This window comes from Hydra viridissima, unplaced genomic scaffold (assembly GCF_058129835.1).
Source record: "Hydra viridissima isolate aposymbiotic clone 2 unplaced genomic scaffold, HvirCarnegie_v1 scaffold_3, whole genome shotgun sequence".
Classification (NCBI taxonomy): domain Eukaryota; kingdom Metazoa; phylum Cnidaria; class Hydrozoa; order Anthoathecata; family Hydridae; genus Hydra; species Hydra viridissima.
In genome coordinates this window covers 13,762,155-13,785,347 of record NW_028324302.1, presented here as the reverse complement: position 1 = coordinate 13,785,347, position 23,193 = coordinate 13,762,155, and the positions used below count along the sequence as shown (strand labels likewise).

At 28.5% G+C, this 23,193-nt stretch overlaps 2 protein-coding genes across 6 annotated transcripts; both read left to right on the top strand.

Annotated features, from left to right (window-relative positions):
- The first annotated feature begins 1,386 nt into the window (after positions 1 to 1,386).
- On the top strand, positions 1,387 to 5,016 carry LOC145180499 (uncharacterized). 2 transcript variants are annotated; one of them, XM_080055397.2, is made up of 6 exons: positions 1,387 to 1,761; positions 1,961 to 2,188; positions 2,520 to 2,582; positions 4,163 to 4,411; positions 4,577 to 4,665; positions 4,904 to 5,016. In XM_080055397.2, the coding sequence occupies exons 1-6, from the start codon at positions 1,395 to 1,397 to the stop codon at positions 4,937 to 4,939; spliced, it is 1,032 nt and encodes a 343-aa protein (XP_079911523.2). In that variant the 5' UTR covers positions 1,387 to 1,394; the 3' UTR covers positions 4,940 to 5,016. The 2 variants fall into 2 exon arrangements, with proteins under 2 accessions (XP_079911523.2, XP_079911522.2); XM_080055396.2 differs by having other exon boundaries at positions 1,404 to 1,761; positions 4,157 to 4,411.
- Positions 5,017 to 9,325: 4,309 nt separating this feature from the next.
- On the top strand, positions 9,326 to 23,185 carry LOC145202567 (MORC family CW-type zinc finger protein 3-like). 4 transcript variants are annotated; one of them, XM_090083134.1, is made up of 12 exons: positions 9,326 to 9,576; positions 11,022 to 11,094; positions 11,207 to 11,339; positions 11,947 to 11,965; positions 12,076 to 12,277; positions 12,688 to 12,974; positions 13,362 to 13,604; positions 13,874 to 14,067; positions 15,244 to 15,447; positions 18,990 to 19,263; positions 19,349 to 19,407; positions 22,521 to 23,185. In XM_090083134.1, exons 1-12 carry the CDS (start codon positions 9,484 to 9,486, stop codon positions 22,894 to 22,896), a joined length of 2,157 nt encoding a protein of 718 aa, XP_089939260.1. In that variant the 5' UTR covers positions 9,326 to 9,483; the 3' UTR covers positions 22,897 to 23,185. The 4 variants fall into 4 exon arrangements, with proteins under 4 accessions (XP_089939260.1, XP_089939263.1, XP_089939262.1 ...); XM_090083137.1 differs by having other exon boundaries at positions 22,526 to 22,768; XM_090083135.1 differs by having other exon boundaries at positions 9,344 to 9,623.
- The last annotated feature ends 8 nt before the right edge of the window (positions 23,186 to 23,193 follow it).

Genomic DNA, 23,193 nt, shown 5'->3' with positions numbered 1-23,193 from the left:
GCTGGAATACCCAAAGTGCCGGGTATTGCAAAATGGGACATTTTATGGGGGTTTATTTAATGAAAAATCTATTATTTTTTTAAAGATATACAAGTTTTTTTGTTTAAATGTTTTCCCTTTTTAATCAAAAACTTGTGGTCCAACAGGACTGGGCCACTGACTTAGGAATGTTCATGGTCAGGAAAGGAACGTCGCCATTGAATTTAAGGTGTGAAGTTACCACTATGTGCAAAATTTTAACTCTTTTGGGCCAATTCCCACAGAATTGCATCACTCCACCTTCACCTCCTCGCCGGGGGCCAAGGAATGGTCGGAGGGGTTGAACTAGGTTCTGGCCATAAGCACCCTGAACATTAAGTCTGAGGTGGTCGGAACCTTGTCTAAAACCTTCCCTGAGTGAAAATACCCCCAAATGCAAACTTTGATACAGATTGATCCACAGGTGTGGATTTGTATAAAGAACAAACAAACGGATAGACATTTCCTTTTTATAGTATAGTTTGAGTAGCATAAACTCTTTGTCAAGACAAAGATAAAAGAATTTAAATAAATTTTTTATCCTTTTATTTTTATAGATTAAATGAAAAGATTAATGCTACACACACACACACACACACACACACACACACACACACACACACACACACACACACACACACACACACACACACACACACACACACACACACACACACACACACACACACACACACACACACACACACACACACACACACACACACACACACACACACACACACACGTACACACACACACACACACACACACAAACACACACACATTTATACATACATATTTATATATACATCGATTTTTTTACATGAGTTTTAACAGATCAGCTTATCAAAGTTGTTAATATTTTTGTCTAGGTGGCTATTTTCCGGTAATTTTTATATTTAGCATCTCTTACTATACAAAAAAAAAAAAAAAACACAAACAAAACAAAACAAACCAAAAAAAGTTTCAAACATTGCTTTACTGTGTGTTATCATTCAAACTTTCATTTGTAATATTTTGATTGGAGTTGAAAGAAATTTAATTATATATACATATATAATTAAATTTCTTTCAACTCCAATTAATATATATATATATATATATATATATATATATATATATATATATATATATATATATATATATATATATATATATATATATATATATATATATGTATGAATGTATGTATGTATGTATGTATGTATGTATGTATGTATGTATGTATGTATGTATGTATGTATGTATGTATGTATGTATGTATGTATGTATGTATGTATGTATGTATATGTATGTATGTATGTATGTATGTATGTATGTATGTATGTATGTATGTATGTATGTATGTGTGTGTGTATGTATGTATGTATGCATGTATGTACACTTTACTGTGTGTTATTATTCAAACTTTTGATTATAGTATTTTGATTGCAGTTACAAGAATTCTAATTTTTAAAATGGCGTCTTCATCATCACAACAAGTAAACCAATCAAATGTTAATACATTTACGACATCAACTGGTCATCCAATATCTCTTGTAGGCACAATGGGTATTGTTCAAACTGGGCAACGTTTACCTCAAAATATCAATATTTTACAGAATCAGCTTACACCACAACAGCTAGCTGCACTTCAACAACATCAGCGATCCTCTCCCCAACATCAACTTGCTAGTGTTCGCCCTGGTGTGGTCAATTTTATGGGAAATCAAAGTATTTCTTTACAAAATGTCCAAGTTTTAGGTAATACTGTGAAAATTTGTAAAATGTTGAACCTTTATGTAACATGTTTTAACCATTAAAGTGCTTTTGTAGCCTTTAAAAGACCTCAGAATAACTTATTAACCTACCTAGTGATGTAATTAGGATTTATGGAGCAGATAAAGGGAGTTTACTGACTGTATGTTTTTTTAAAGTTTTTTCTAAATACATATTATATTAGGATCTATGGGAAGACAACCTGACGGAATGGGCAATGTACCAATAAGCATTATAACAACTGGAGGACAAACATATGCAGTTGCTTCTAACTTACATACAGGAATGTATTCACAAGGAGCAACTGCCATGCAAATTCGCCCTATTGCACCCAATGCGGCAGCTGTTGTTCAAGCTAATAGTTTATCAGTCCAACAAATTCGTACTAATGTACCACGTATAGCAACTGTTGGTAAGAGTTATATTTTCCCTAATTTTTTTTCTTTTAATGTTTTATTTGTTTATAGGAATATTATTTAATGCTATTTGGTAGTCTTTCATTCTTCATGTCAAACCATATGAAAATTTTGTCTGTTAAATAAATTCTAGAAAAAAGTTTTTTTTCATCTTAAAATTATTTTCTTTTGATATCATGTATTAGAAATTATTTTCTAATCATGCTTTTAGCTTTAATAATTTCAGGTATTGTAGAACTGCTTTATTAAGTATAACACGTTTTTTCTGTTTTTTCAAAGTATGTTATTTCTAAAATATTAGTTAACATAAGTATTAATTTTGCTTAGGTGCACCTTCAGTAAGTAATTTTCCATCATCCCCTGTTAACAAGACGGTTCAGCAAGTCAATTGTGAGTTTTCCTTTTAAATTCTTAAACTCTTGTATTTTTGTACTTTTTTTTTTAATGTAATTTAGAGTTTATTTATATTTTTTTAGTTAAAGCATCCCTATATTTAGATACATATTTTCTACATTTTAAAATGATAATATAATTTAATTGAACATTTAACTTGTCTTTAACTCTCTTAATTAACTTTTGGATGACAGTCTTCTCAGAACATTTTAGAAATCTTCTAACTTTTAGCCTATAATAGTAATAATATAATTTAACCTGAATAAACAAACTTGGGTTCTATATCCTAAAAATGCTTCGTACTAATGAAAAAAGCTGAATTCCAAATATAAAATCTTTACAATTTTGGGGGCACTTTAGTGAAGTTCTTATGTGATTATTTACTAGCAGATATTTTTAGTTTTCATACTCTAACTAGATATAGAAAGATATATTTTATTGACTGCATTTTCTTACCTATTTGTGCAACAATCGACAGCACTTAAAAATGCAGTTGCTAAGAGTAATAAGCTTCAAATGAATTGATCTATCAACTTTAATAAGATCATTCACTGCATCCTTATTGTTACCAGACATGCCAAATGGCAATCAGTTGTTGTCTAACTAGGGGATTGTTTAATATTAAAATGCTTATGGTGGGCTCATTGTGTCAAAGTAAAAAATCAATGATTTTGAGTAGGGTTTTGGTGTATTGTTATATACTGAATATCCTCATAATAAATTATGTATGTGCATTTTTAAAATATATTTGAAAACAAAAAAGTTGTTAAAAAAATTTTTTAAACCATTGTGTGACTTATGTGCCTACCTGTATTCTATTTAAAAAAGCTATAGAACTTTCTAAATTTCCTAGAAGGATTGCAGTTTTAATTCATATCTAATTATCACATGCTTTTATGGGTAATTTAAATATCTGCCAAATAAAGTAAATATCTGGATATCCAAAGGATATATATGTATAGGCTTTAAAATTGTACATTAACACATTAATAGTGATATACAAAAGTTAATTGATGTTTATCTTTATTTTACTCCAGGAAAGGTTCATACATGTATTTAATGTTTAAATTTAAAGACAAATATTTTCAATCTAGAGTATCTCTAATTCTATAATGGCAGTGAAATATGCAATATACTACTTGATAATAACTTTTTTTTATGTAAAAGCTACTCTTTTTCTGTGTCCTTCTTTATTCTCAGGCCTAGCAATCCTATTCTTAAACCAGTGTCTGGCTAATTATTTAAATAAAATTGTTAGCTCTTTGTATCAAATAGAAGGATCCTTTACTTAATGAAGAGACTTCTTATCTTTTAATAAGCATAACAGTTTAACATCTTTAGTGTTTATTTTTACTAATTTTTTTTGGATTTGTCATTTTAACATTTGTAATTACATTTTTTTAGAAGCATGTTAAAATTTGAAAATAAAAAAAGAGTTTTATTTTGCAACTAAATGCACATTAAATATAAATATAATCTTCCAACAACATAATTTTTTCAGCTACTATTAGACTTGTACACAAGTACATAACCTTTTTGTGGATCATATTATTAGTTAATTTGCATATTAGTAACAGTTCCACTCCAACAACGAACTTCTCCGGCAAATATTTCGAATGCATCAAGTAGCCAAGTCCTTACAAAGCGTAAACTCCAAGATCTTCTTAATGAAATTGATCCTACTGAAACGATGGATGAGGATGTTGAAGAAACACTTCTACAGTTAGCAGATGACTTTATCGAAAATATAATTAACTCCTCCTGCCAGATTGCTAAGCATCGAAAATCCTCAACTTTAGAGGTGAAAGATATGCAGCTGCATTTAGGTATTTTAAGATCTATATTTATTTTGAATTTTCTAATTTCTTAATGTTTAAAAGATGTTGACAAATGTAAAAGAAAATGTAAATAATACATAGATAAGGCAACATAGTTATAAGAATTTAAAACTTCATTCTTAAGATTTTTTAAAACATTTTTTAAATATTTAGATCGCAACTGGAATATGTGGATACCTGGATTTGGAAGTGAAGATCTTCGCCCATACAAAAAATTACCATCTACTGAAGCTCATAGACAGGTAAGCTGTTTATTCCATACATTCTATTGTATGATTTGGAGTGTTAGTGATACTTTTTCAGTTTTTATGATATTTTTGCTTTCTGAAATTCTTTTTGAGGGGGTAAGGGGATTTCTTAACTCAGCTGAACTAATGATGTCTGAAAGTGCGAGAAGTTTTTCCTCGGTTACAAAATGTGGTTGTGTTCAAACATTCAATGAATCATATTTTACTAATATAAATATTCATTTGTTTTTAGAGAATGGCATTAATCAAGAAAGCAATGAAAAAGTGAAATCGTATTTTATAATTTGTAAATAATTTTTTATCTAATAAGTAAACAGCAAAATAAGAAATGTTAGTATTCTCACACTGACTTGTTTTGATTGTTCACTTATAACCTTGGATTAAAGTAATCTGAATCTATCAGTTTACTTATTTTTGATAAATTTTATTTGGAGTAAATTCAAGGAAAGTTAAACAGTAATACTATTCGATAAAGTCAGAGAAAGTCTTTTATCAGGTAGAACTTGACTTTTCATTGAATTTATTCGCTCGCTCAAAAAATTTACAGCTGCGATCGATTGTCTTTTGGTACCTTTGCTTACAATAGAAGCCTTTCTCCATGTTTATTCCGAAAATACAGTAGTGAAGCTGTTTAGCATTGCAATAACTACTTAAATTCACTAGACAATTTGTCCACATTTTTATATTTAGCGCAGTCTAGTACTTGACGAAGTACTAGACTGCGCTAAATCTTGATTAAGTGTCACAATCATAGATGCTGACGTGTTGAGTCTAGTTTTTCAATTGCTGTTAAACAATCGCAAACTGTCTGCTGTACATAACTTTTTTTTTTTCCAAAAGTGAATCCAGATGTGCTTGTGATAAACAGAAACAATTCGCGACGAACTACAATTCTTATAATGAGTATCAAAACAAAAGTTAAGTAAAGTCTTATTTTTAAAAAGACTTTTTGTGTATCAGGTTTAAGAGAAGAATTTCGATCCTTCGTTATTCTCAGTACTGTAAACATATTAAAACAAATTCATTAGAGAGTATCTTTTTCGTAAATTTCCGAAGAAAATTTTACAGTATCCGAAAGTAAGTAGAAGCGGAAAAACTGCCAAGGATTTGGTCCTCGTCGCAAAATTAATGAGTTTGAACTAGTAAGCTAAGTTAACTACTGTATGAGGTATAGGTACGGCTTTAAATTGTTATTTAGATCATTTTTTAATGAAAGTTTCCATTCGGTTTCGGTCAGTTTTTTGGTAGTTCAATCGTTCACTTCTGATTTAAAGATTAGAATATTTTTATAGTGAGATAAAAATACATTCAACTATTTTCTCATATAGGTCACAAAAAAAAAAAGATAAAAACCATTAGTGTTAACGGAACTTTTTTTTTGCCCCTAAAATTTAACTGAACACTAAAACTTGCAAGTTTATATTCTGAAAAAGTACACAAAAAAAGGAGCGATTCGCAAAATTAAATTCCCCATCATTTTTATTCGCAAGTTCCCCGTCGTTTTCGTTTGCAAGTTCCTAGTCCTTTTCATTTCAGTCCCTTTCAATTCTAGTACAACGTGTAGACAGCTGAAAAAGGTTCTCAACTTTAATCTATTTTAATTTTCGATGTAAGCAGTTTTCAAAAGCAATTGCACAGTTATCGTTATTAATTTTTTTTGTCTAAAGAATGCAAATAACGGAGCATAAATTTGCTGATTTTTTAATTGGCTATATGGCAATCTGGTGCCAGTGTAATGTTTTCATGTTGTTGATCATTAAATGTATGATTATTTAAAAAACATCAAAAAAAATTATATACATGTATTTTGATATGTCTATTCATTTAAAAAAATGATATTTCAAAGTTATAACAAATTTATTTTAAACAAAAACACGTGTTGCATATCTACAACATTATGCATCAAAATCTAATTTTATTGAGAAGTATGATAATTTTAAAAACAGTTAGAAAATTTACATCTGACTCGTCCATCAGTCCAAGTTAGCCAATGCCCTACTTAATCTAGGCGAATTTCCTTTGATGGCGCATACTGAGATGATACACTTTTTTTTTTTAGTTTCCATCATTTCCTCCAATATACCATTTCTAGGGCGACTCCTTTTATGGTACTTATTTGTCCGATTTTCATTAGACAAAAAGACAATTCATTCCATAGTTCAAAAAATGTCAACTTTTCTTGATAATTTTCATTAGATTTTTGAAATAAAGAATCCATGAATTTGCTAATGACATGTCAATGAAATGATAAAAAAGACGCGTATACAATTTCTTATTTTTTAATATAATTTTACTCCTGGCAATTATGGCATCCATCAAATCAACACCTTCCATGTGATGATTGCACTCTTTAATAACAAATGGACAGCTAATAGGCCGGGTGAATAAAAATGAGCAATTGCTTTTACTCAGTAATTGGTCAGCTTTACGTGAATTAAAACTTCAGCAGTTTTCCTCATATTTTTATTCAAGTAAAGGTAAGCAATTTACTCAGTAATTGCTCAATTTTACGTGAATAAAAACTTAAGGAGAGTTGTTGAAGTTTCTATTCACGTAAAGCTGACCAATTACTGAGTAAAAGCAATTGCTCATTTTTATTCACCCGCCCTAATGTCTATTTTTTTCCTCGTTTTTTTTTTTTTATCGAAACCGTTTATGGTAGCCATTGGTAGGTTGTCTGCATAAGTGAACATCAGAATAACTGCTTTGTTATCTTTCCAAACCAAGGAGCTTGTTTCTATTCCAATCATTTCTCCAACAAACTCATATGATGTACCTCTAGTATCTTTTTAAAATATTCTTTCTGTCGAAAGTTTGCAATCAGGCATTCTATTGCAACGTCCCTAAGCTTAGTATACCTTTTTAAAGCTAGATATGCTAATAGAGCAGGACAGTTATATGCTAATAGAACAGGTCAGGTGATTATCAAAGCACAGTCTGTAATTTTGGTTTGCTGGGATAATGATAATGCAACAAAGACTAGAATACATAAAGTAGCATTTCTGCAACATACAAATTTAATATTATTATTAGGCATAACATAGAATTCATAACAACAAATAAGGTTTAAAATTAATTCCAACTTTTAGAAAAGCGAAAATAATTTTATTTGTATATTGATGAACGCATTATATACTGTAAAAGTCACTAGAAGATCAAGTAAAATACACTTAACCGCAAAATTAACGCACCACATAAATTCCGACTGGTTCCGAACACGCTAGACGACTAGGCCAAGGCAGACCACGAGCTCCCAATACCGTGGACGATCAATTTTTAATTTTTTGAACATTGAGAGAACGGTTTACGACTGCACGAAGTCTCCAAATACAACTTGCTGAGGTTTATGGAACTGCTGTTAGTCAAGATACCATAAGAAGAAGACTTCGTGCTTTAAATTTATGACTTCGGGCAGTAGCTACTGGTCCTAGATTGTCTGTAGACCACCAAAAAAACAGACTGGCTTTTGGAAGGAAGTATATGAATTGGGAAATACATGATTGAGGACAGGTCTTATTTACAGATGAGTTAAGGTTTTGCCTTGTAAGTTCTGATCGCCGCCCAAAAGTGTACAGAAGACCAAATGAAAGATATTTCGCTTATAATATAATTTCTCGCTAAATTACTTTATATGGAGGCAGCTCATTGATGGTATGAGACGGATTATCTTTAACAGCTCGCACTGAGCTTTTTATTGTTGATAGTGGACGTCTGATTTCTCAACCATACATAGCAGACATTTTAGACTCTTTTATGGTACCTTTGCACAGTACATTTGAGATAGATTCCTTCTTATGCAGGATTATGCTAGACTACATACGACACATAATGTTACTGAATACTTAAATTATGTTAATATTGAAGTTTTGGAGTAGTCAGCTTGCAGTCCAGATATGGACCCAATAGAGCATCTTTGGGACATAATGGGGCGCTGTGTTTGAAGCCAACATCCACCACATAACAGCCTAGACGAACTGCGACAAAGTCTTATCCGCGTGTGGGAAGATATCCCTCAAGAAACGATAAGATCTCTAATTGAAAGTATGCCACGGCGCTGTCAGGCTATGATAACATCAAGAGGTGGTAACACTAGTTATTGATAAGTCAAAAATGTTTCAATTTAAGCTTAAACAATAATAATCGTTTTACTTTGTTTTGTTAAACAAACCATATTTTTGGTTTTAGTTTTTTTTTTTTCACCATCCTCAAAGTCAATTTTATTATTATCATCAAAATAATTGTGTTCATGTGTTCTATTCTTTATATGTTTGTCAAAATATATGATAATATTGACGACAATTAAAATAAATCGAAGTGTATAAGTGGTGCGTTAATTTTGCGGTTAAGTGTCGTAAACTCAGTCAAATAAAACATTCTTATTCGCTCTGATTATGATCATAAAAATCATAAAATATAATCTGAAATACTTGGACAAATAAATTTCTAGAAAACAAAAAATTTTGTGGAAATTCTTATACAGTTTGTGTTAGAAATAGCTAAATTTGATAAATATAATAAAATTTAGAACTAACATAAAGGTCTTGAAGTATAACTACTTATATAAGCTAATGTGTGTGTAAAGTTCCTCTTATTTTTTAAGGTAATTTTTGGTAAAAGTTCGGTCGGTAAAAAAGGACTCACTAATATTTCGACCGACTTATACCGAAACGGCAAACAATAACCGTTAGATATTTTAATTTTTGCAGCTCTAAACTCAAAATCGAAACTAAACCACTAAAGAATAACTATGAAATTCCAAAAGCAAGTTTGTAGATTCTAGAAATTTAAAGTTTATAAAGAATCATATAAAACATGAATGGCAACTATTTCGATAATGAAAACAATGAAGATGTTTTACCTTCAACAATTCCTATTCAAACAAATACTGGCTTGCGCCTATCAGCTGTACGTTTTTTAACTTTACATGGCTAAACCTCTATTTGCATATTGTTGTACGTTACTTTTTTTTGTTATTAGTATCGCATATTAGTTTTTACATTACTTAGTTCCCCAATTCATTTTCATATATCAAAGATAAAAAGGGACTAACTCCATCTTCAATGATTGTTACTATGCTACACCTAAAACAAGGGCTTATTTTTTTAGGAGTTTTAGGTGCTGTAAGATTTTTATGCCCTTAGTTTTTATCTTTTTACAATATTTGATAAATACTTAAACTTCGGTTGTAGAAGGTTATGTAATTTTTTTGCTGTTGCCACCTTTTGAGAGTCAGTTTCTAAAAAATACTTTTCTTATTACATTTAAATAGAAATTCAACTGTTATATTTCAGTTTGTATAAAGTCACATACATTGGAGTCTGTGTTGTATTGTTTCAAAGTATTTATGTATAACAAGTAAAGTAAGTTTGCATTAAATATTTGTTCATATAAGAGAAACCAACTTAAAGGTTGAAACAAACTCTTGGCTGATGTGGTCCTGGAATTATGCATCTTGATGGTAATAAATTAGCTCTATAGGTGTACAAGTAAATTTTTATAACCATTAACACATAGTTCTCTTTGTATCTTAGGAGCTTGTTACAAAGTTATATATTAACATTTATTATTAACAACATATATATATATATATATATATATATATATATATATATATATATATATATATATATATATATATATATATATATATATATATATATATATATATATATTACACAGTAAGATAAAAACCTAGTTCCTTTTTCATTTATAATCTTATAAAATTGTTATAAGTATTTTAAGTGTTCAACAAATAAAAGCAATGGATTGATTGCCTTTATTTATCACTTGTTTAAAAGTGATCAATAATTAAAACAGCTATAAATCTTGCACAATTTTCCAAAATTGGCAAACTAGTAATCATTGGCAATCTGCAAAATAGTAATCATCCATTTAAGCACACATAAATTGATAATCTTGCAATAAGATAATCTATGTTTTGATTATCTTATTGCAAGATTATCAAAAACTTCTTCTTTAAGAACTGTGAGTGCATCATATATTTAGCATGTAATAAGGTTTGGAAATGATTTATTCTGAAAGTGTTTTATATATTTGTAATTCATAGTTAGACTGGGGTTTAGAAGATTGCTCATAAGAATGTATCTTAATCAAAACTTTCCTATTTAAATTTATCTGAAAATAAAAAAGACTTTAATCTCTGATAATAGAAGCAGTTTAATATTTAAGTTAGAACACTGGTTGTAGTTTGTAGTCTTGCATTCTGTAAATAGAAATAATCTAGCTTAATACACTGCATATTTAAATGGTTGAATGTTTTAATGTTTGAAAGGCATAATATAATAAACATAGTATAATCTTTTTTCAAAGACACTAAAGTTTTTTTATAGCTCAATCCTAAGTATCTTCATACAAATTCTACAAGTCATACATGGCCTTTTAGTGCTATAGCAGAGCTTGTTGGTAAGAACTGATTTGATCTAATCTTTTATGTTGATCCCTCTATTCATTCATAATAGCTAGATTGTAATGGTGCTTGCATAAAATATTATTTTTTCTATTTCTATCTACTTAGACAATGCTTATGATCCTGATGTGAAGGCCAGTCAATTATACATTGATTTGAAATATTTTAAAAATCAACCTGCCTTGACCTTTACTGACAATGGCAGTGGTATGGATATGGATAAGTTATACAAAATGATTAGGTAAAATATACATTCGTCTCTTATAAGCATTGAATATATGACACTTGTTTTGTCAGTTTGTAATTCAATAGTTTTAATAATTAAAAATCATTTTATTAATTTTAATTTAAAATAATTTTATTTGAAAAATTATTTTTCATTATCACCTTTTTGACAGTTTTTTTAAAGCATATAAGTTTCCTTTAAATATATAGGTGTAAGAAGTATCAGTGAAAATATGTTAAGCAGAGTTTTAATCCCTTAGGCTTTTGTTGTCTATATAACAGTTTTACTTGTTTATTATTGGTTATATCTTGCAAATTTTTTGTGGCAATGTAATAACTATTATAATAAACCTACTGAACTGCAAACTTTCAAATGGGATGCAATTGACTTATTGAAATCTTTCATGTAAATATAACTTATTTCATATAAGCTTCAAAATAGTTAATGGTAAATTAAATCAGTTTAGTTAATTATAATGAAAAATCAACATTTGGCTTCAAAAGCAAAAGCTTTTGAAACCAAATGTTGATTTTTTATTGTAAGTTATGTAAATTAAGTTTCTTGTAAATTGAGCTTTGGACAGCTTTATCTAAATGTAACACTATTATTTTTGTTGTTTTAGCTTTGGCTTCTGTGAAAAGGTTTTTCCTTTCTATTTATGTGTTATGTTTAAAATTCTTTTCATCATGGTATTTTTTAAAAAAATTTATAGTTCTGTCAGTTTTTTTAAACTAAAAAATTTTAAATCTAGGTTGCTATTAAAGGTCACATGCCTGTTGGGCATTACGGCAATGGTTTTAAATCAGGTTCAATGAGGCTTGGGAAAGATGCTCTGGTTTTAACAAAGTGTCAATCATCACGCTCTATTGCATTTCTATCACAGACCTATTTGGAAAGTGTTAAAGCAGATACTATAATTGTACCTATTGTTTCATGGAAAAATGATTCTGAAAGTATTCTATTTGCAATTATATTTAGCCCAACTGTGTAATGGATTTTTTCCATTTAAAACAATTTTTATGTATAGTAACCAATTCATCTGTCAATAATTGAGATCTAGCTGTTATTTCAGTGCCTTGATCTTTTGTTATTACATACATTTTTGTGTTTGTGCAAATTAAGGAGACTAGGAAGGGTTCATACTTGATAAATCACAACAATAAAAGAATCTGTGTTTATGTAGGGTGACATCCACCTTTTATTTCAAAACATCACTCTAGAAAGTTTTGATGGTTGAATGAAAAAAGGTTTTTATCCAGTGATTAAAAATAAATTTTTCCCACTAAAAATGTTTTAAAATTTGTTTGTATTTTTAATAGTATTTCTCCATTTTTTAAATTTCTATATTTCTTTTGTTATTAAGGCATCTCTGAGAAATCTTTGCAAGATCGTTCTTTGTCAGACATCCTTAAATATTCCGTTCTTAACTCACTTTCTGCAATTGAAGAAGAGTTTTCTCTTATAAGCTCAACAGGAACTAGAATAATTATTTTTAATTTGCGCAAAAGTAAAGATTTTGATACCGAGTTTGACATTGTAACTGATCCATATGATATCCTTATCCCAGATGATGATATAAACTCTGCTGAAAGTCGTTATAAGAGAGAAGAAAGGCAAGAGCATATTCCTGCATCTGATTATTCACTTAGGGTAAAGTATTTTATATAATTTGCTTAACAATCATACTAGCTTGAAAATGTTATTGTTTTTTATTTTAAATTAAATTTGTGTTTTATGCTCTTGCTGATATATATTAAATTTTTTATTACCCAATTAACATCAATATTAATGATATTAAAGTATATAGCCCTTAATTAGTGTAATAAACTTATTCCATACCATTTAAACAGTAAAGCTTGTAAGATCTCACTTCTTACATCTATTATTCATAATCCAGTAAGTTTCATAATTTTACTTAATTAAATTATGCTTTCTTTTTTCTTAATTCTATATCAAAAGTTAAATTCTCTCTTATTCCTAAATTTTAAATATTTGATTTAGTAAGATTGTTACATTTTATTTTAATTTTTTATGTAGGCTTACTTGGCTATTCTATATCTCAAACCAAAAATGCAAATAATTTTGCGTGGTAAGAAAGTAAAAACAGTTGTTATACAAAAGAGTTTAAGCAAAACTGAGATTGATACTTACAAGCCAATAAATAAGCGTCAAGCAAAAATTGTATTCGGATTTAGTCAAAATACTAATCATTATGGAATAATGATGTATCATCGAAATCGACTAATCAAACCATATGTGCGTGTGGGATACCAACTCAAAGTAAGAATCTTATTTATATTAAGTAACCATTAAGTATGTATGTGCTATTTGTTGGTTTTTTTATTTCTTACCTTCTGTATACATTTGCAATTTTATGCTATTTTAATTTTTGAGCAAAATAAGCAATTACATTTGGAAACATAGTTGTAATAAACAATTATAACTCACAAACTTCAGTGTCCTTATTAAAATAGTATCCATTTTTCCACTTACACACAAACAAAAGCATTTGCTAATGAATATTCAGCTTCAGAGATTTTTGTTTTAAGGCCAACAATGCTGGTGTTGGTGTCATTGGTGTCATAGAGTGTACTTGGTTACAGCCGACACACAATAAGCAAGATTTTGATTATACACACCTCTATCGATCAACCATGGCAGCACTTGGTGCTAAGTTAAATGAATATTGGAATGAAAAATGTTTTAAAAACCCAAATGGTCTAAATGGATTGACAACAGAAAAGTAGGCTCTTTTTTAGAAGTAAAATGTTTTTAAAATTAGTGAACTGCCTTCTTTTTCAGATTTATACAAAAAATTTGATAAGCCTGTGTAATTTTATCCAAATTTTTGTATAGTTTTGTGTATGGAATTATACCACATTTTTCCAATTTGTATCTGAAAATATTGTATAAAAAATTTGCAAAATCTTTGTAATTTCTGACATAATATTTATAAACTACTTTATCTGAAATTATCCAAAGTTACATGTATTTGCTCAGAGTTACTGAAAAGGGTAAAAATAAATATAACACTGAATTTCTATTATTTTATATTTGAAAATATAGGTATTTATCTAAACTGTTTCTTTGTTTTTATGGCTTCTATTGGAACCTACAGATTGAATTGCAAAAAATGAAAATTGTTTTGAAAAATGTTTTGAACCCGATATAAACAATGTTTCAAACTTTTGTTTTTGTCTACATAGATAAATTTACTAAAAATTAAAAGGTATTGAAGGAATTAAATCTCACAATTTACAGCATCAAAAACACCTTAAAAAGCAAGTACTGGCCACCTTGTTTGCCTGATTTAAACCTCCTCAATTTCTGCTAATGGCATTGATTAAATATTGTAAAACCCTTTTTACATTTTTTTTTTTCTCTTTAAAAAACTTTATTTGATGGAGAATTTTGAAATTAAAAAAACTCTGTAAAAAAAAAAAAAAAAAATTATCATTTTTTGCAATGTTGTAGGTAAGAGCTTTTATAAAATTTATGTGACATTTATAAAACTTATTAATCAACTGATTTACTTGATTAATTAAGGAGCAGCTTCAAATTTTTATTGAAAAATTTGTGTCACTTAAACTCTTAGTATTATTAACATGTACCTGTTTTATTTCATGTCAGAGTAACGCTGAATTGTTTAGTCAACTGAAAGTTTTATTAAACAATTTAGTTGTTTCCTAAATGCTCTTTAAGTTTCTAGCTTTATAGAGTTAGGCATATGACTTATACAAATTTTCATTTCCACTCTAGTTTAGAATAGATAACATTCCTATGTTTATAATTCTTACCTATTTTTAGAATGATAAATACAAAAATGATTTCTCCTTAAACAAATGTATATAGAGGTAGTTGTTCATAATTTCTCATGAATACTTTCTTTAAATCACTATTCATTTTATATTTCTTTTAGTTTACCTGATGAACTCTGGGTTCAATGTGAAAAGCCTGACTGTTTAAAATGGCGAAAACTTCCTGATTATGTGAAAAGTGAAGACCTTCCAGAGAAGTGGTTTTGTAGTATGCATCCATCGCCAGAATGGAATAAATGTTCTATACCTGAAGAGGAAGAAAACTCTGAAGAAATTATAAAGCCTTATCAAAAGCATTATAAAAGGTGATACTTTAATTGTTTTATTATTATTAAAAGTTTAGTTTTAATAATAATAAAACCTATACACTATTTTAAAAAAAAAAAGAGGCATTAAGAATCAGTTAAACAGTCTATTAAGTTTGATGTAATTTTTCTTAGGAAAAAAGGTTTCATTTATAACTTTATGGCACCAAATTTGATTTAAGCATTTGCATTAACATTTAACATATAATTTTAACTATAAACCAGTTTTCGTTTTATGCGAAATGTTACATTTACAATTTACACATAAAATACTCTTTTGACAATGACACTTTGTAGATTGTATAATATTTCAAGCAAACATTGTAGAGTATATAATATTTCATGTCAATTTTCAATTTCCTTAATTGCTTCCATGTAGCGTAACTACACACTTCTAATTGGATTGAATTTGTATATGTAATGAAAAGTGAAATATTAACAGCAGAGTAAATTTTAAAATAATGAATGTATATAAATAAGGTTAGGAGACATGTTGTTAATTTCAAATCTTGTTTTTTTTTTGTTTTTTTTTTGTCTTTTTTTGCTTTTTCTAGTTAAATTTTTTGAGAATGTAAGTCGGCTAATATTTCATTATAAATTGACTGTAAATTTAAATTTCTAGATTTTAAAATAGGAGGGCACTTGAATTTAAAAGCAATTTTCCTTTTAAACTTTCTTTCACTTTTTATTTTTAACATTTAGTATTCTTACATTTTGTAGGTACTATTACATCTAGTATTTTTCATACATTGTAATTCGTATTTATAAATTAGAAAAAATGATAAACTGCTTTTATAGTAAATCAAAATTGCTGTAAATGAAATAGTCGTTATAATATATTACATCCTGCATGTAATACCAGCAAACAATAAAGCATTGAAAAGTATTATAATAAAATTTCAGTAAAAAACAAAAATAAAAAACAAATAAAAAAAAAAATCCCAAGATGTTTAGATTAAAGAAAATGGCTAAATTAAATACTTGGCTAATCAGCTTCAGATTTAGTATTGCCATTATCTCTGGACTCATCTAATTGTGATGCATCAGAGTACCCTGTGCCAGTGCCATTATCACAGTTGCACAATGCTTCTGAAGAAGCATTATGTAACAGTGGTAATGACACTGGGACAGGGTATTTCTCCCAGCTTTAGATACCATACATTCTTTTTCATATCTTGACTTGTTTGGAAGTTCCCAGTATTTTCAAGGAATAAATTTTGCACAGTACTTGTTTTACAGCTCTGTCTGCTGTCAATCTGTTTCAGCCAGCTGAATATCAACTGAAATGGCAACTAAAAGCAGTTTTTTACAGAGTTGCTTGGTAAACCAGTAAACTAAAAAATCCATGAGTAACTTTTGACAACTCTGTGAAATTACATTAAAAAGTTTAGTCAACTAGCCATCATAAGGAAAATTGGTTACAATATGCAAAAAAAAACAAACACGTGGAAGTAAAATTTAGTGATGAAAGTTTGTCTAAGCATCTTTTACAGCTCTACACAATGACTGGGACAATTACTATTCTTAACAACCAAGGTTTTGCTTGTGACAAATGTGAAAAACATTGTTACCTGTATTTGCACTGGCACCATTTGATGTAGCACCTGTCATTGTGTTATATTTTTGTTAAATGTGATTTTTTGAGATAAATCTTATCAATAGAGTTTTTCACTGAATCAGCACCACAAACCCCAAATTTCAATTCTAGCAAGAATTGAAAGCAATGTGGTCCAAATAATATTGATTTGTTTGGTTACAAGGTACACTTGAACTGCATTTATTCTATAATAATAAACTATTATGACATCACATACATACCAATCTTATTTATAGACAAATTAATCTTATTGCATTTTTAGTGGTAACATTGATATTATTTTTTGATTGCAAGGTACATCTGAATTGTATACCAACAATTATTTTTGTATAATTATAAGTGTTTAAATGTTGTAACCAAAACATCCACCATTTTTTAACTAAGAAAATGACTCAAAACATGAAACACATTTAGACGATAAAAACATGATCTTACTTTTGCATCAAATACATCTTCCATTAATTTGTTATCTCAGTTAAAAATATAGTCTTTCTTATTAGTCTCTATTATATCTATTAATTATTACTATTTATTAGTCTCAAGAAAATAAGCTAAAAGTATAAGCTCCTAGACTAAAAGATTATCATCTCAAAAAGATGCCAAAATGTCCTTTTAAGGTTCCTAAGATAACAAAATTGGATTGGATGAATAAAGAACTAAAGTAAAGTATGGTTGAAGCAATCTCTTGTTGAAAATTGAAACAGATTCAATCATTCTTCTCCATTATCAATCAATAAATTCTCAAACAATACGTTCTCCAAAACTTCCATCCAAGTTTTAGAACTTTTTCCTAAATTGTTTCAATACACTAAAGACCATTCAGACTGTCCATAGTTAAGCTTGTTTTACTACACTAAATATTTCTAACTTCTACTAAGCGTGCTTTTCAACACTAAATTTTGCACGATGCAACTTTATCAATTTTAATTTTTTAGCTTGTTTTTGCTATTCTACATTTTCACTAGTTTGTTAGTTTTTAACAAGATTTTATGATGGTTCCATAAATTTCCTTTATATAATCATCATCTTTGTTTTTTGAAAAGTTTTACTTTTGAAAAAGCTAAACTTTTTCCAAATTCCAACTTAAGATTTTTTTAAAAAAGATGTACTTTTCTATAATTTTGACCTTTCAAAAAGTTAGGCTTTTTTTTAAGTCTGAAAGTCATTTTTTTAAAATAGCTTTTGTGAAGCTCCACCTTTTGAGCATTCTGACTTATTCAAAAAATGTTAATGTCATGTAAAATGTCATTTAATGAATGTAAAAGTTGCTTAAATATTCCAAAAAAAAAAATTTAAAAGTTTTGACCACAAAAAACAGCACCACAAAAAAAAAAAAGCAATCAAAATCAACAAGTACTAACAACTACCACAATAAAAACACCAATTTCTAAAAGTAAATTTCAGTTATAAATGTAGATTTACAGAATTAGAAAAATCTTTAATAAATCATCTGAATTTAGAGTTTAAAAAATCAATTATTGCATCTTTTAAAAAAATTTAATCAATCTTCATCCCCCTCTTCCTAATTCAACTATAAATTTAACTAATTTTTCTTTAATTAATTAGGCCAAAGATATTTTAAACAGGTTTTACAGGTTGAACAGAGTATAAGTTAAGAGGTTTTTTTTTGTGAAGAATGAAATTTTAGAGGCTAAATTTGATTATAGCTACTTTTATGAAGCTGAATATAGATTAATACTTTATACTGCTGTACACAATTCAAAAACTTTATCATTTTTTATGTGCAGGGCTTAAACTTTTTGAAATATTTTAAAGTACAATAGTTTGAAGTATTTCAGAATACAAAAGTTATACAATTTTTTTTTTTTTTTCTATATTTTGAAAGTTGTTAGTGATTTTATTTTTCAATATATTTGATCAGCATAATTAAAGTTCTGCTTATAAATATTTAAGCTCAAGATTTTAAAAATAATTTTGAGTTTAGATCAATTTCAACTGAGACTTCAATAAAACGTTATCAAGAAAGAGTTGGTCAACTTGTGGGGTGTGAACAAAAAAAAACTCAAAATGACGTTTTGCTTAACTTACTTGCAAGTCCTCAAAATCCCCCTCTTTCTACTTTTACTAATAATCATATAAATTTTTCCAAGACTAATACAGCTTTAATACATCCATGTGTTAGAAATGAACTTCCTATTATTAGCTCCATCACTTCCCTTGCTAATGTATCAAACCAACTTAAGGAATCGTCAGCTAAAGTATGTTTTATTATTTTTCATTTCTTTCTTTCTTTTTTTTCTTTCTCAGTATAAACAAATGTTTTCTAGGGTTTATTTTTTATAGCAAGATGTTAAGAAAGAAGGTGTCAGTCAGTCAGATGTTAACCAAGAAAAATACCAATGGTAATCATGCTATTCATTATTCCTATAAAAGTTAAAAAATTAGTGAAGTTAGTTTTAGTAAGTGTCTTTTTAAAGATTTTCATCATTGCTGCAGAAAATTATTTATCAAATGATTTTTAAAAGGGTTTATTGAAATTGTCCAAAGAACAAATTGCTTTTAAAAAACTAATTGAGTTTTTGCAGTTTTTCCCTGAATCTATTTAATTTTATAGACATTATTTGATTTAACAGTTTAAAAATGTTAAATGATATAAATTAAATGCTAATTTAATCCTCTAAGTCCATTTGTGTCACCCATGACTTATCACAAAAAAATCTGTTTAAGAAAAATCTATTTCATGATTAATTTTTTTTTTTTTAAGTTTTAAAGCCTAAATCACTAATTTTTTAAAATAGTATATTGTTAACTTTTAGCTGTATCTATGCTGGCCAGCCTAAGCTTAGGTTAATTTATGTTAATTTTCTTAAATTTCAGGAGTTTTATGTATAAAGTATCCAGTCTAGGTCTAGTTTAAACCCTGGTTTCATGCATAATTTAACAGGCCTTAACTTAGATCTATAAATACTACATCCAAAATAGCTTTGTTAGCCTTGGTGATTATGTAGAGTGTTCAAAAAGTAGCGCACAATACTGTAACAATATTACATAATATTAACCTTCTGAAGCCCATCAGGTCATGTCTCATGTGGCTTATCACAAAAAAATCTGTTTAAGAAAAAATCTCATGTTTAAATTTTAAGTTTTAAAGTCCAGTGTTTCATCTGTGGGACTTAACAGGGGAATTAACAATTACAATCAATTTTTTTTAATAACTGAGTAAAATCCCAGTTTACATATGGTCACCCTTATGCAAGATTGAATTATCAATTCACAACCGATTTGACTTATATAATAAATACAAGGTAAGACACATAGTATTTAGTATTAATATGTATAGTATCTAAATGATGTGTTTAATTAATTTGTATAGCATTTGATATGGATATGATATTTATTATGTATTTATAAGGTTTTTAAAATAGTTGGGTCATCACTGACCCGTTGGGCTTTAGGGATGAATAATATATAGATTAAAATTGTTGTCAATAGTTATTACTATTATTATAAAAAAGCACTCAATGAAATAGTGCTCATAAAATGGCATTTAAATGATTCTGATTAAATCTTTTAACCTACATAAGTATTTAAGTTTATTAATTATCTGTAATATGTTTTTTTTATATATATCTTTATTTATTTATTCTCTGCAGAAAAGTGTCAGTTCCACCCAAAAAGAAATTCAATGCACAACAAGTGCTGGATATTTTAGAAGTAATTGATTACAATGATAGTGATTTGGATAATGGTTCTACAGATGATGAGGATTCTGAACCAGATCCTAAGAAAATAGGACTGTAATAGCTGAACTCTTCTTCTGATGAAAACAATGAATAACTAGTGCCATTTACATCTGCTGTCTCTGCTTAGAGTTAGAAAAAGAAAGTTTATGAGTGGGCAAAAGTTCTGTTCAATCGACTAGACTCAGTTTTCAGGGGTAAAAATTTTGAGGTTCCTGGAATCTATGATGTTCAATCCCCATTACATTATTTCAAGAAATTTCTAACCAATAATATGCTAGAAGTAAAAAATAAGATTCAATACAGTGTAGAAGTCTTGGAAAGATATTGACACACAAAAAGGAAATAGAGCATATCATAGGCATGATTTTTAGAATGGGTCTTGCTAAGATGCCTGGTGTTAGGTGTTATTGGGAAATAGAGACTTGCTATGAGCTAATTGCTGGAGTAATCAGTTGAAATAGATTTTAGGAGCTCCTTTTAAATCTACATTTTGTAAGTAACAATCTGGTTTCCAATGAAGAAAAGTTCAACAAGTTTTGGAAAATAAGACCATAGCTGGTATTATTTAGGGGTAACTGTTTAACAGTTATGCCTCAAGAAAATAACAGTATTGGTGAAATGATGGTCTTGTTTAAAGAAAAGTTCAGCAAGCTTAAACAATTTACGAAGGGAAAACCCCACCCTTGAGGAATAAAAAAAATGGTATTCACTACACTGGAACAGTTAAACTCAGTTACCTGCCTGGCATTTTACTTGAAAGTGAACCAATAATAAAGTAAAAAGGTTGTAGGATCATGGATTAAAAGTCTACCAAGGTATTAGCTGTCCGTTGGTATGATAGCAGAGCTATAAATATGTTGTCAACCTTGAATGGAATTGATCCAAGCAATACAGTCAATAGATATGAAAAAGTCAAGCCAGCTTATGTTCAGGTCCAGCAGCCTGGAGTAATAAAGCTGTACAATGAAACTATGGAAGGTGTAGATCTTCATAATTTTTTTCATTGCCAAACATTCTTTTCACATGAGATCAAAACGGCAGTATTTATACATATTTTGCCAGACCATTTGCATGATGCAAATGAATGCTTGGCTCTCTTATTGTCAGGCATGAGAACTTTTAGGAATGCTTAAAAAAGATGTGTTGAATCAATGCAGTTTTCAATCTAAATTGGCATCTTTGCTGATTCAATTGAATGCACCCACAAAGAAATGTGGAAGACCATCTATAAAGGGTTAAACTGCAGGCCCATCAAAAAACAAAAAAATCTGCCTAAAGACCTATGCCAGAACCAGAGTTTCAGAACTGATTGTTTTTTTATTATCCACTAAAAGTGGAAGTTCAAAGACAAACAACGTTTGTGAAAAATGTTTTGTGTATCTTTGTTATACAGGCATTGTTTTTAAAAATTTTCATATTTGTTAAATAAATTTTCTCAAACATTTAGTTTTCTTTTTTTTATGGGCATAAAAATATATTATTTACAACCTTTCAAAATCCAGTGGGTCACCTGTGGAACAAACTGAATAAGTAGTTAAGGTCACAAAAACTTTAAAAAAATATTTGATATTGAATTATTGACACATCATTTGTATGTATGCTAAAGGAAATAATTTTCAAATCATTACAAGAAAATGTGGGTTTTAAATGATTGAACTGTATCAGCTCAAATTTATTTTTTGTTTTTAGTTTTTTCATTTTCATATTTAGTTGGCTTTTATTGGTTGTTGAGAGCTAATTCTTTTTATTTTCAAAGTCAAGTTTTTTTTTAGTATAGGAACAAAAAGAATGCCAATTGCACTTTCAGACAGTGATGATGATAGTTCTCCTCCTGCAGCAAAGGTTCCATGTATAAATTCAAGAGAGGATTCTATTACATCTAAAATATTTGAAATTCCTAAAGAAATGCTTGTTGGTATCGATGATGACATTATTGAGGATCTGAAATCACAAACCATTCAAAGTCTTGGTATAACATTGGTAACACGAACCCAAAGACTTCGTAATTTGAAAAAGAAAATATATATTTGTTTGAAATCATTAATAAACAATTTTAGCATGCCTGCTAATGGTGAAGAAATAGATGACAAAGTTATCGAAAATATTCTAGAAGAAATTATACAAGTGAACCTGGAAAACTGCACATAACTAATGTGTTTTGTTACAGATTTATGAGTCATTCTGAATGAAAATGTTTGCCTGGTTGATTATTTTTATTTTTTGTTACAAACATCTCTTATACATTTTTTTTCATTGTGTAGATACTTTTCTATTCCTTGTTTTTTTTTTAATGTTAATATCATAAAATTTGTCTTAAGTTCAACGTAATTTTGTTGCATTGTTATTTCATAAAATGCTACTGTATATAATATGTAAAAGAAAAATTGATGTAAGGTATAAAAGATTGAAAGTATTTTTAAGCACTTACTTCATAAAAGAGTTTGT